General features: G+C 35.1%; 1 protein-coding gene across 8 annotated transcripts in view; it reads right to left on the bottom strand.

Annotated features, from left to right (window-relative positions):
* Positions 1-13697, bottom strand: part of SCAF8 (SR-related CTD associated factor 8) — a 213820-nt gene that overhangs the window by 132990 nt on the left and 67133 nt on the right. For 7 of the 8 annotated variants that reach the window (XR_008380302.1, XM_053592951.1, XM_053592953.1 and 4 more), the window contains 5 exons: positions 11049-11162; positions 9259-9415; positions 7238-7371; positions 5412-5550; positions 3264-3332 (listed from right to left, as the gene is read on the bottom strand). Coding sequence is in view for 7 of the 8 variants with exons in the window: in XM_053592951.1 (XP_053448926.1) it covers positions 3264-3332; positions 5412-5550; positions 7238-7371; positions 9259-9415; positions 11049-11162 (613 nt within the window). In the remaining variant the exon portion in view is untranslated. The remainder of the gene's footprint in view (positions 1-3263; positions 3333-5411; positions 5551-7237; positions 7372-9258; positions 9416-11048; positions 11163-13697) is intronic. The other variant, XM_053592949.1, reaches the window with a different exon arrangement.

The raw sequence follows: 13697 nt of genomic DNA, 5'->3' as shown, positions 1-13697 counted from the left end.
TAATTTTTAGTCCAATTTATGTCACTTAGAATACTGTTAAATCATACTTAAAGATTTTAGGAAGTATTTTATCTTTACATTTAACTCTAGGTTAACTTGGACAAACTTGTTAGCTTATAAAGAGTTGCAAAGCAAGGATAAAAACAGCTGTCATCATGATGAGAATTATGGGAATTAAATGAGACAGTGAAAGCAATTTGGAAAACATCTGGCATACTAGTATTTTCATTCTTCATTAATGGATCTTAGATTCTCCAAAATTAATACACTACGAAGAAATAATTGAGAGGTAGACTCTAGGAAAATTCTCTGTGAATGGAAAATTCAGAAATGACTTCCGAATACTTGGTCTACCATATTTTGCCATGTATAATGCACTCTCAGTAAAATGCCCCTTAAGGAAGTGGCTGGTTCTCTGCTGAGAGAGACAATTCCGGAACGCTCCCTTGGAACACACACACATTGTACTGCTCTCCTACAACAGCCCACTTTATGAAGGATGCCCCTTCCTTCTCTTGGGATCTCTTCCCTCCCTGACACATCTGAGGCCATGGCCAGCAGGGCCAGAGCTTCTGAGGCCACTTGGCCTGTCTGTGCCTGTGCGATGCTTCCTCTACCCCCTGCACAGCCAGGCCTTGGCCGATCTCACCAGCATCCTTTTCCTTGATTATAGTGCTGGAACCCCAATGCACCCAAAGGCCTAGGCAAGCCCAGGTGCAAGGGTACGGTGACCCCAGAAGGCCCACTGGGCTCCCCCAATTCTGAGCCATTCTCTACCCATGTATAATGCACAAGCTCATTTTTCCCTCAATAATTTTGGGGAAAAAGTGTAGATTATACATGGCAAAATATGGTAATTTTCAAAAAGAACAAAAAAGAAAATCTTAAGGCTATCTAAACACTGCAAGGGAAAAGAATTTAATACAAGGAAAACTAAGACTGTCAAAAATTAAAATCTCTATACATCATATATGCTCTCTGTATAAGAAAGATCTTTTTGGGTCTAATTTTTGAAACAGCCTTGTTTAAACTACTGAAGACTGGTTCAGAAGCCTGGAGAACTACTATACATATACAGTAGACTAGAAGGAGAAAATGAATAAAAGGATACATTTAACATTTCTGAAATGTTCAACAACAGGAAAAAGGAAATAGAATGGAATAAGCTAATAAACGTCTATAAATATTTACTTTTGGGTTGATTTCCATTTCTTTTGAAATGTCTACTCTAGTAAAGAAAATACAGATAGATATCAAAATAAGTAGGCTGAGTTACACATTCCATGAAAATGTTTTAAAAAGTCACATATGGGTAGTGCCTTGTGGCTTAAAGAGTAGGCCTCCGGCCCCATATGCCAGAGGTGGTGGATTCAAACCCAGCCCTGGCCAATAACTGCAACAACAACAACAACAACAAAAAGTCACATATGAACCCGGCACCCCAATTATAAAGAGAAAATTATTATTTCAGGTAACCTTCATGACAGTTAATTTGATCATACATCCTTAAGACAAAAAAAGCAGCAGACAAATCCTGGTCTCCTTCAGTAGTGTTGTTGTTAGCAGTAACATTGGTCTTACTATTTTTAAACCCTGTGTGTTCATATACTTCTATATTGTTAGATAATGAAAATAAGCATTATTTTCATTATCTGTTTCTGAGGACAGAGAAAGCAGCACAGAAACCTTAGTTTCACCCAGTTGCTTTGTTGGCAGTAACACTGGTCTTACTACTTTCTAAAAATTGTATGTATAGAAGTCTTATTTTATTTTCTAGAATACACATAAGCAATTGTTTTCAATACATGAGAACAGAGGCAAGTATAAAAATCAAAGTACCTAAGTAAAAATTCCTGAAATATTAACTTTGTTTTTATAAATATTGTATATTCCCATTTGTATTAAAAATTCCTGGACTCAATGAAAACCCAAGAACAAAATGAGAATCTAGTCCCCAGATTGCAGTCTCTAAATACTACACTCCGTTTGGAAAAATGGCTGATTGAAAAACACGAAACATGAAAGGTTTCCCATTGTCCCAAGAGGAAACAATGTGAACTTCAGAAAGAAAAATGAGTACAATCAACTGGAAGTAAAAATCAATTATCCACAAACACTAAAGAAACTAAAGAAGAAAAAGGGAAAGGGACATGAAAGGAGAAATAAAAGAAATCCTCTCCCTTCTTCAGTCACTGGATTATCATTAAAATACCCTCAGAACTCATTACTCTGAAAAATTACAATTCAGAGGAAGATTTAGTATTTACCCTGGTTTTCTCATACAAACTATACTTCATGGTAACTAAGTACCATTAATTGTTAAAGAGAACGTTTTTGTTAAAAAAAAAAAAAGTTCTAGGTAGGAAATGTGGAGGGAATTACAAATTTAGAAAGATCACCAATTTACAACTAAAGAAAAGCAGCAGGAATGATCGACAGATGAAAACTATCACATGAAAACTTGAAAGTTTTTTATGACCACATCCACTCCCTGAATGATCCATCATAACATTATTAAGAGGTACCAGACGCCAGAGTGAACCCTAATGTAAACTAGAACTCTGGGTGGTAATGATGTGTCATTGTAGGTTCTTCACTTGTAACGTATATACCACTCAAGTGGGGATGTTGATAGTAAGAGGCTGTGCATATTATGGGGCAGTAGGTATACAGAGATTTTTCTCCTCAATTTTGCTGTGAACCTAAAACTGTTCTAATAAATAAAGTCTATTTTAAATAAAAAAAAAAGGTGGGAGAAGAAGGCAACCCATAGCTCCTGGTATGATGATATAAAAAGCATGTAGCACTTTGCACTTTGCTTCTCAAGTATTCTTGCAAAAAAAGTTGAACCGGAAACTAAGCAAGCCTTTACCACTAACTCCTAATTTACAGAAAATGCAGTAAATTCAAAACCGAAAAAAGCAAAAAAAAAAACAAATCCATTATTTGAGATCTTGTATACAGAAACTGAACTGTTTCTTCAAGTCATGAAAGACTAAGACATTTAATAAATAAAACAAAAACAACATAGTTATGATGGGAGGACCTTCTTTGAATTTCGATTAAAATAAAGCAATCATAAAAGGACACTTTGAGACAATCAAGCAAATGTGAATGTCATATGATAGTATTAAATTTTTAGAAATCATCTAACATGCATTTATCTAAAAATTTTCAAAATAAAAAAATTACCAATAATTCACAGGAATGAGAATCAACACACTAACACTACTAACAATAAACTCTCAAAGTAGAAAACTCACATGTTGGTACCACTGGTGGAATCGTAGGGGGTGGTACAACAGGTGGGGGAACAGGAGGCGGCATGAAACCTATGTGGAAAAAGAAGCCCCCCCCAACAGTACAAGAAAAATTATTTGTTTTAAATCAAAGATTTCAATAGCTACAAGTGAAATTCCACATTCTTAGAATGGTATTTTATTACTATGATCTAATATTTGTGTATGTATTGTTTATGTTTAAAATGGCTTTTATATATGCTACTTTATCTGATTCTCTAATAAGGCAGATAAAGCAGAGAGATCCTAATCACAGGCACATCCTATTGTTTACTCATTCAAGTCCCATGGCATGTTCAATAACGCTAGGAAATCAAAGACTAATACTAGTCAGATAACCTGGGTTTATGTCTGAAAAGTGACTGCACAGGGAGAGTTAAACATTTCACTTCAAGCTACTTACTACTTCAAATATGTCATTTTATTTCTTTGATATATATGCTGTTTGCTCACTAGATCAAAATATTTTCATTAACTCTGTACGAGATCATGCTATGTTTTAAGCATTGAAATAAAACTTCAATTTAATATTGGCTTTTTAATGGCTTTAAATATCAAATTGATTTAACTATAAATCTATTGTTTTATATTTTTGAAATACAAAGCTACTGTTAAATTCAATTAGAAAACAGTGGCTAAAAATAATAAAAGAATAAAGATACGTGATTTTTTCCCCAACAAATTAAAGATAATGACTTTATAAAGTCTAAATGGGTTTGATTTTTACAATAATCATTTAAAATATCTTCCTAAATAAATTTTGATTTTCAAATCATAGATACAGAAAATTTTGATAAGAATAATTTTTCAATATTTAAACTATAAAAAAGATGCTAACCATGGTGGCTGAGGTAGGACAATCACTTAAGGCCAGGAGTTTGAAACTAGCCTGGGCAACATACTGAGAGCTCACCTCAAAACATATAAAAATATATTTACATACAAATATACATACAAATTCTTCTTAAGATCTGTACCAACTTCCAATCATGTACTAAATCACAATTTTAAAATTTTACATTATGACAAATAAATTACAACCATTCTCTCAAATGATAAATTTATTTTTTAGTCTTGTTGACAATTTTTAGGAATTCCTCCTACGGGCTAAGAACTTAAATTACAGAAATCAAAGTAGTATACTTCTTTCCTTGCAATATGCAAATAATTCATGAATTCAAAGAAAAATTTTAAAAATACATATTCTTTGATTTCTTGGATCTCACCATTTTTCTAACCTCCCATGATCTAATATTAAAAACTCTATCTCGAACTACATAAGCAATGTATTTAGTGGATAAGATGTGTGTTGTTTACTCTACAATTTTTACCTAGAAGTACTAATGCAAGGAACTTTTATTTATCAATATTTTATTAAATCAACAAAGTATTCCAAATTCAGGTCACCTTAAACGGAAGCTACTGATTTTTAGGAGAAATAATCTAAAGAATTCAATGCAAACTTTCTGATGAAAAGTTGTAATTACAGAGAACTTTCAAATTAAAACTTTAACAAAAATCTTACAGTATCTTAAGGGTAATGATTTTCAATGAATTTCATTTTTCTCTGTAAGCGCTTCTCATCAATCTGCATCTTGGGAACAAATTATGAATGAAAATTCTTCTACCCCACCACAGACCTAAAGAAGCAGAAACACTGGAGAATAGGGCCAGCAGTCTATGCTTAAAGAGGCCTTCCAACTGGCTCAGCGCCCACAGCTCAGTGGTTAGAGCACTGACCACATACACCAGGGTTGGCAGATTCAAACCCAGCCCAGGTCTGCTAAACAATGATGACGACAACAACAACAACAACAACAACAAAAGCCAGGTGTTGTGGCAGATGACTGTAGTCCCAGCTACTTGGGAGGCTGAGGCAAGAGAATCGCTCAAGCCCAAGAGTTTGAGGTTGCTGTGAGCTATGACGCCATAGCACTCTACCAAGGGTGGCATAGTGAGACTGTCCTCCCCTGCCCCCCAAAAAAAGAAGCCCTCCAAGTGATTCAGATGTATGCTAACATCTGAGAACCACTGCTCTACAGCATTTAAACCGGAAAAATGGAAAAACTTTCATGATCTTCTAAACAGAGTTCAAATACTAAAATTGCTTACCTGGCGGTGGTTCTGAAGGGTTAAATCGCAGAAATGGAGGTGGAGGGATTGGACTGAATCCAGGAGGAGGAACTGGCATTGACACAGGAAACGCTGGTGGGACTAAACTAACTGTAGGCACAGCTGGAGCCACTGGAATCTTTAGTGAGTAGAAAGAAAAGTCCACTATCAGTTTTGGACTGCAATTACATCCTGGAACAAAGGTAAATTATTTCTATTTCTTTTTTAGAAAGGAAGCAAATGCCATTTTGAAGTTTTTATTTCTTTTTTTTTTTTTTTTTAACTTGTGAGTGAACCTACTTATGATAAAAACAAGGCAGGATTACTCAAGAGTTTAGAGACTGTGAAATCTATCTTACATTTAAGAGATATAAGTAATGACTACCTACTTGAATAATGAATATCATACTCAATTTTAAACTGCCAACCCCCACTAAGCTTGGTAGTACCTACTTAAGTTATCCAACCTAAATACCATTAGGAAGTATGTCAGTAAGAGCTTTAAAATGGCTCAAATTTCTCATAAACGTACTTTCTAATACCACTAAGTATCTTTTATTCATCACAGGTACAAATAGTCCCAAATATGTATGTGCACCACTGCTTTACCTCTCTTCTGAACTTAGCAATTCCCCCCAACTGTCTTTCCCCAAACAACTCTCTCCACAGTCTTTTCCATTCCCAGATAATGGTAAATTCTGTGTTTCCAATTTATCAGACACCAAATCTTGCCTCTCTGTTTTTACTCACAACTCTAAATCCTATGACACCAGGAAGTCCTATAGTCATACCTTGAAAAAACACCTACTATTGACCACTTCTCATTAACTCCACTGCTAGCATTCTTTTCTGAGCCACCATCGATCACCTCTCACCTGGACTTCTACAAAACTGTTTTTTACCAGTATCCCTTTTACCAAAATTCATTACAGCCTATTCATAAAATAGTAGCCAGCACAATCATTTTAAACTATAAACCAAATCAAGTCACTCTTCCGCTCAAAATCCTCGGGCTCCTCATCCCATTCAGAGTGGAAACCAAAGTCAACAAACTGCCTTTCATTGGCTTTACTCTATCTAACCTACTTACTATTCCTGGAACACACCAAGCATGACCCCAGGATGGAATCTCTGCACTCACTGTTACCTATGTCTGGAATGTTCTTCCTCAGATATCCACGTGGTGATTACCCTAAGGAGTGTTAGGGTAATTGTTAAAATTTCACGTTCTCAGTTAGGTCTACCTCGCCATTCTATTTAAAATTAAAAGCACATACCCTAGTACTCCTGATCAACCTTACATTCACTACCTGTCTATAGAATGTCATAATCTTATTTATTTTACATTTCCTGTATCCTCTACTGAGAATGAAAGTTCCAAAAGGGTAGGGATTTGTGGGCTTTTTCCCCACCCATGTTTCACAGACCCAGCAATTAAATATTTTTTCCTAATAAACATATTTAAATGAGTGAGACCACATCTAAAAATAATTTTTTCAAAAAAATATGTGACTAAACTCATGAAAACAACTTATGGTCTTGTGAGTTTAGATAAAATTTCACGCAAGTTCCCATAAGTAATACTTTATTTACATTTATTTTAAACTTAATGTGTTTATTAGCACAGTGAAAACACGGCATCGGCATATTTTATTAGAGAGATTTTAAAGAAAAATTCTTTTGCCTAACACTACTGACAAATATGTATTCTAATTTCAACAATTTCTGTAAGTTGTATAAAGTAAATACACTGAGTAAAAACAGAAATGTAAAACACATTTTACAAAAAAACAAACCAAAACAAAAACAACCCACCCAGCACTAACCTGCAACATAGCGACAGGTGGAGGAAAAACCTCTGCCTGGGTTGTGACCACTGTCTCCTTTTCAACTGGAGTTGGACTCTGAGTTGTCTGGACCGTCTCTTTAACAGGTTCTGAACTTTTCACAGTTTCCCACTCTAAACAAAATATTTGATATTGATTTCCTTTGGATAGGTACAACTTCAGCATTTTCTATGTATTGTACATATAATGTATAAACAAAACTAAGTCTTACATCTACCTTGGTACATCTTTAAGATATAAAAACAACTATAGGTGCCACCCTAGATGTTTTCCTCAGATAAATCTGATTAGGATATCAAGGAGTCCAAAAGATCATGACCCACAAAATAAAAGACACTAAAAAAAAAGTCTAAAACATCACTTAGGAAGGATATGATATCCATGTATCTCAATGGCTATCTGATACGAGAGGAACCAATCTTAATTTTTATCACAAGTTAAAACAAAGGAAGACCAACTAGGAAGTATTAACCCAATACAGAAAAATCCTTCTGAAAATATAGCTCCACAAAATTAGAACAAAGAAGCTCTAATGGCTCCTCCAAGGTTTCCGTATCTCATTCAGATAAACATCAAGCAGAATTACTATGATTTACACGACTTTACCCCTCCGAACACCTCTCTGCCTTCATTTCCTACTACTCACTTTGCTCAAGCTACACTGGTCTCTTTACTTTTGAATATAGGCTTTGGATTTGCTATTCCTGCAGTACAGAATGCTCTCTCCTCAGATGACATGTCTCACCCCTTCACATATCAATCTCTCCACATAAAAAGTACAATGCATCCATGGCTACACTGCCCATCTCCCTTCCCTGTTTTTTCTTTTTTTAATTTAACACTGAAGTGCTATATAGTTTATCTATTTTGTGTTGTTATCTAGAACATGGGCTGGGAAACTTTTTCTATAGTAAGTATTTCAGGTTTCACAGGCCATTGCAACTATTCAACTGCTGTTGAAAATAAAGTCATATGAAATATGTAAGTAAGTGATTATGGTTGTACTTCAAGAAAACTTTCTCTACAGAACAGGCTACCAGCAGGATTTGGTTCATGGCGGGTAGATTGTCAACCCCTATGCTTTCCTCCAGGAGACATCTATTTGTTTCACTGCTACAATTTCCAGTTCCTAAAACTAGGCCTGGCACACAGTATAAACTGTGTGTATTTATTGAATTAATGAATGTCCTGGAGAAACAGCAATGTGGGGAAGAGATTGGAATGATAGGAAGAAAACAATTGAAAAAATGTTCAAGAACTTTGTTTTGGCTTGAGAAGTAAAATATTCTGCAAATTAGCTAATTTTGTTAAACAGAGCTAAGACTGGAAGAAGTATTCAGATCTTTCTCAAACGTCAATTTAAAAATTTCTTACTAGTTATAACTATTAATCATTTCTCAAAATTTTTTCTTTGTTTCAACCACCTGGTCATTTAGAATTAACTGCTAATCATTTTGTGAATTTATAACTGGAATCTTCCAAAATGAACAAATATTTTAAAAGAATAGGCTAATCATTTAGTATTCTAGAAGGCATTCTAGGAGGTGTTTCAACACTATGAATCTGAACCAGAGCTCTCTAAACTAAGATTTTACTCCTGTTATTGTTAACATGGGTACTATTCAAAATAAATGTGGAGATTTTCAAAGAAGCTTCCCAGATCTTCAGTTCCCATTTAAATGCAAGGAATTAGAAATACTGAGTTTTGAAAGGCCTTCATATACATAACTCTCCCTTTAAATATCAAAAAATTTTAACAGGCATACATGAAAAATGTTACATTTATAAAATTGTAATCCATACTTTTCTAATCTATCTTTTGACACCTGTGAAGGCCCATTAAGCATAGAGATCAGACACAGCAGTGTTTCTTTTTTCTCTTTTTTGGGCAATCAATCCAGGAAATAAAATATACACAGTTTTACCCTACCACTAAACTCACTTCAATCACCAACTTCCAAACATACTTTCTTAACAACAAAATGACTCAGGGTTCTTACCAGTATTTACAGTCTCCTGATCAATCATGCCTCCTTCTGCAAAACCTTCTAAGTCATCCACTTTAACTTTTTCCCATGGTATGTATGTGACTCCAAGATCCACATCCCAGAATTGTTTGTATTCTGTTTTTACACCTTTGTTTAAAGCCCAAGCAATCTAAAGTAAATGAGAAGAGGAAAAAGGCTCGTAGTAAAAATAAGACGAAAAGTTCAAAATTATATTTAAACTACATAAATACAAATAAAATTAGTTGTAGAAAACAGTTGTGCCTATAATCCCAGTACTCTTGAGAGGTTAAGGAGGAAGAATTGCTCGAGGTCAGGAGTTTTAAGACCAAACCGGGCAAGGCATTGTCTCTAAAAACAAATAAATAAATAAAATTATTAGCTAGGCACAGGCATGTGAACCTGTAGTCCCAGATACTAGGGAAGCTGAGGTGAGAGGATCATTTGAGCCCAGGAAGTCGAGGTTGCAGTGAGCTATAATCACACTATTGCATTCCGGCCTAGGCAACAGTCAAGACCCTGTCCCTGCAAAAACAAACAAAAAAAGGAAACAGTAGGATGGGCAAAGCTGGAAACCCAATTGTGACCAAGAAGATTTTTTTCCATGGATCTTCTGTTTCTGTCCATTCTTAAAACAAAACCTGCATTAGATATAGGGCTTATTTTATTTCCATTTCTTATTTCTACTCTAAAATGACACATTTCCAGAGACAATCTAAATATGCTTTTACCCATAAAAAGTCAACTTACATTAGTGATAACTTAGCAAAGTTATAATTTAAACAAAATATTTTATTCCAGGAAAGAGACCATTGATATTTTAGTTTTCTTTTTTTTTTTTTGATATTTTAGTTTTCAAAGAGAAAATATCTGCCATTGAGATAAGATAAGCATACATTAACTACCTTGAAAACAGTTAAAAGTTTTTAACCCAGTTGCAGAAACTGATAGAATGAATTATCTCAGAATAGCAGAAATAAAACTGTAAATTCATCATGGAAAGTAATAGAAAAATAATTAAAATCTCAGTATAAAGACCAGGAGGATAATAAAAATGTTCTTATAGATAATCCCTTCTCAAGAGCCTCCTTTACATAAGAAAAGATGTTTTAAAAAATTAAATTATATTGGCTCGGCACCTGCAGCTCAGCGGCTAGGGCGCCAGCCACATACACTGGAGCTGGTGGGTTTGAACCCAGCCTGGGCCTGCCAAACAACAATGGACAACTACAACCAAAAAATAGCTGGGTGTTGCGGTGGGCACCTGTAGTCCCAGCTACTTGGGAGGCTGAGGCAAGAGAATCACTTAAGCCCAAAGAGTTTGAGGTTGCTGTGAGCTGTGACGCCACAGCACTCTACCCAGGGTGACAGCTTGAGACTCTGTCTCAAAATTAAATTATAATTAGGGGTTATAACTAAGAAGTGCTGGGATAAAAAAGTGAATGAAAAAAATGAAGCTATAGTCATAAAATGGTGCCCTTTTCAACACAGAGCTGTGCAAGTGTGATTTCAAGGAACCGTGTAATTCAAGTTTTGGGTATTGGATTAATTTCACCTATATCTAATTCTGTAACTCAACAATACTGAAATCGTAAGTTTCTGGGGGAGATTTGTCCATAACATTAAAAAAGAAGATGAATATACTGCAGGGACATTCTAATAATACAATAAAACAAGAGCACATTGACATCTTCCCATGAAAAAAATTATCAACTTTAAAAAAATAGGTATTAAAATTAAAATGCTTATAGCTCCTCTCCCATCCCCCACCACAAAAATCTCACCTTAATGACCTTGGACCCAATTTTATACGATCCAGAACTAAGTTTCTGAAGAGCTCGAAAGGCATCTTGTCGATGAACCATACAGACATAAGCACAGCCCCTGGGAGGAATCATCTGTTTAAAAAAAAATTTTTTTTGGAAGAAAGAATGTAAGAACAGAAATTTATTCTGGCATTTTATGGTTTTAATGAAACATTTTAATTGAATAAAACTCCAATTCAATTTTGACAGATTACTGAATTGTTCTCCCTTTTCTTCCTTCAGGTGCTTATTGGTACAATTAATGTAAATAATTACTCAGTATTTTAAAAAACCCAAAATAAAAAACCTCATTAAGTCTCATTCTAAGCCATGAAATATGTGAAATCTTAAATATTACACAAAATAGAAAATAAAGAACTATTAAAAACCAACAAAGCATGGGCGGCGCCTATGGCTCAGTGAGTAGGGCGCCGGCCCCATATGCCGAGGGTGGCAGGTTCAAACCCAGCCCCAGCCAAACTGCAACAAAAAAATAGCCGGGTGTTGTGGCGGGTGCCTGTAGTCCCAGCTGCTTGGGAGGCTGAGGCAAGAGAATTGCTTAAGCCCAGGAGTTGGAGGTTGCTGTGAGCTGTGTGAGGCCACGGCACTCTACCGAGGGCCATAAAGTGAGACTCTGTCTCTACAAAAAAAAAAAAAAAAAAATTTGGGCGGCGCCTGTGGCTCAGTGAGTACGGCGCCGGCCCCATATGCCGAGGGTGGCGGGTTTGAACCCAGCCCCGGCCAAACTGCAACAAAAACAAAAAAATAGCCGGGCGTTGTGGTGGGCGCCTGTAGTCCCAGCTGCTCAGGAGGCTGAGGCAAGAGAATCGCGTAAGCCCAAGAGTTAGAGGTTGCTGTGAGCCGTGTGATGCCACGGCACTCTACCTGAGGGCGGTACAGTGAGACCCTGTCTCTACACACACAAAAAAAAACCCAACAAAGCAATGTATAACTACATATATATAATACCACCAAATAAAAGGGAATGATGCCAAAATATTTAAGGACAAATGATTTATTTGTGATTTATTCCTAATATTACTTCAATTTTTCCAAATATTACATATTGAGTAATGTGAAGGTTTTTGTTTTTGTAAAGTATCTTTATCCTTAACATAAAATCTATTAATCTATAATAACTGATAAAATTAAAATCTTTCAGCTTTTTATAAAACTTCATTGTTCAAGTGCTCTGAAGAAAAGTTCTAGCATGAACAGGAGAACATTCTCAGTGGAAAGATCCAAGACTGACTTACAAAGCATTTAACTATTCTACCAATTACAAGATCAGAAACCTGTGAGTTCAGAAAAACTATACCCATTTCAGTTTCTTTTTCAGAAACTCGAGTGTTCTATTATTTTATTATTACTCAATACCTAATAAGCTTTATTTGTCATAATAAAAGCTTCTCCCTCAACCTTCCTAACACTTCAAGCTACTGTCTCTCTAATCCAGATTTCTTAAGAGACAGCTGAATCCTGACATTGTCCTTTATTTCTTGCAATATAGCTCCAACCCCCACCAACCCACCAAAAATATTCTCTTCAAGACCAGCAATGATTTACTAAATGTCAAATCCAATGGACTTTTCTGTCCTCAAATTCCTTGCAATTAAGTGAATAGATTATGAATCTTCCAACTTCTGACATCTTCAATTTTACCACTCATCATTCAGTTTATTTCAGTTCACAAAACAGCTTAGTGCTTATTATTTGTGAATAGTATGCTCTCAAAAATAATCCAATAGAGGAAGGGATAAGGCAAACAGATGCTCAAAGGACCAACTGGAATACTACAAACATTATAAACAAGAAAATCCAAAATACTACTGGGATACAAGGTCTGTTGTATAGACAGACAATACAATAATTCCTGGCTGTGCATAAGAATCACCTGTGTAGCTGTGGCACTCTGCTAAGAGTTTTAAGGATAATGAGTATTTTTAAATTGTCAAAATATATTTCTGATATGCAGGTAGGCCTGGACACTAGGAGTTTAAGGGCAAGGAAAAATCAGAAAAAAATCTTAGATAAGTTATATGATGACAGACTCTGAAAGATAGCTATGTTGTGATAAGTTAAATTTACAAAGAAAAGTCTATAGCACTCTTGTGTACAAAGAAAAATGTGAAATGCCTAAGTTTAAATACTTAACCAATCACCTATTTATTATCTGTATAACTTGAGCAAAATCACTTAGTTTCTTTATCAGAAAATAACAATAGCTGAATTAACTTAATCAGCTTTTTGTGAGCCTCCAACAAGACCATACAAATTAAAATACAAATGATTAAACTCAACTGAAATGAAGAAAGCAGTTATTAATACAGAAAAGTTAAGTTTGGCCATTTAAGAAATATTGGAAATTAAAGCTAGAAATAAATTTCAAGTAAATGATAAAAGACGTCAGGTTCAACAGACATAAAAATATAACAGAAAATAAAATCAGAAGCCTAATGAAGTAAAATTCTCTGCAAATACATGACTATAAAACATTTCATTACTTACTTTTATTTCACTACCTGCAATTTATATAATGGGAGGAGGAGAGTCAGAAAGCAAAAGATTTGTAAATATAAAAACAATTGAAATGGCTCATTAAGGTTGTCTGCCTCTCAGGGAAATCCA

Source organism: Nycticebus coucang, chromosome 5, assembly GCF_027406575.1.
Source record: "Nycticebus coucang isolate mNycCou1 chromosome 5, mNycCou1.pri, whole genome shotgun sequence".
NCBI classification, from domain to species: domain Eukaryota; kingdom Metazoa; phylum Chordata; class Mammalia; order Primates; family Lorisidae; genus Nycticebus; species Nycticebus coucang.
Note: the sequence above shows the minus strand (reverse complement) of the source record. Positions and strands in the feature narration are given on the sequence as shown.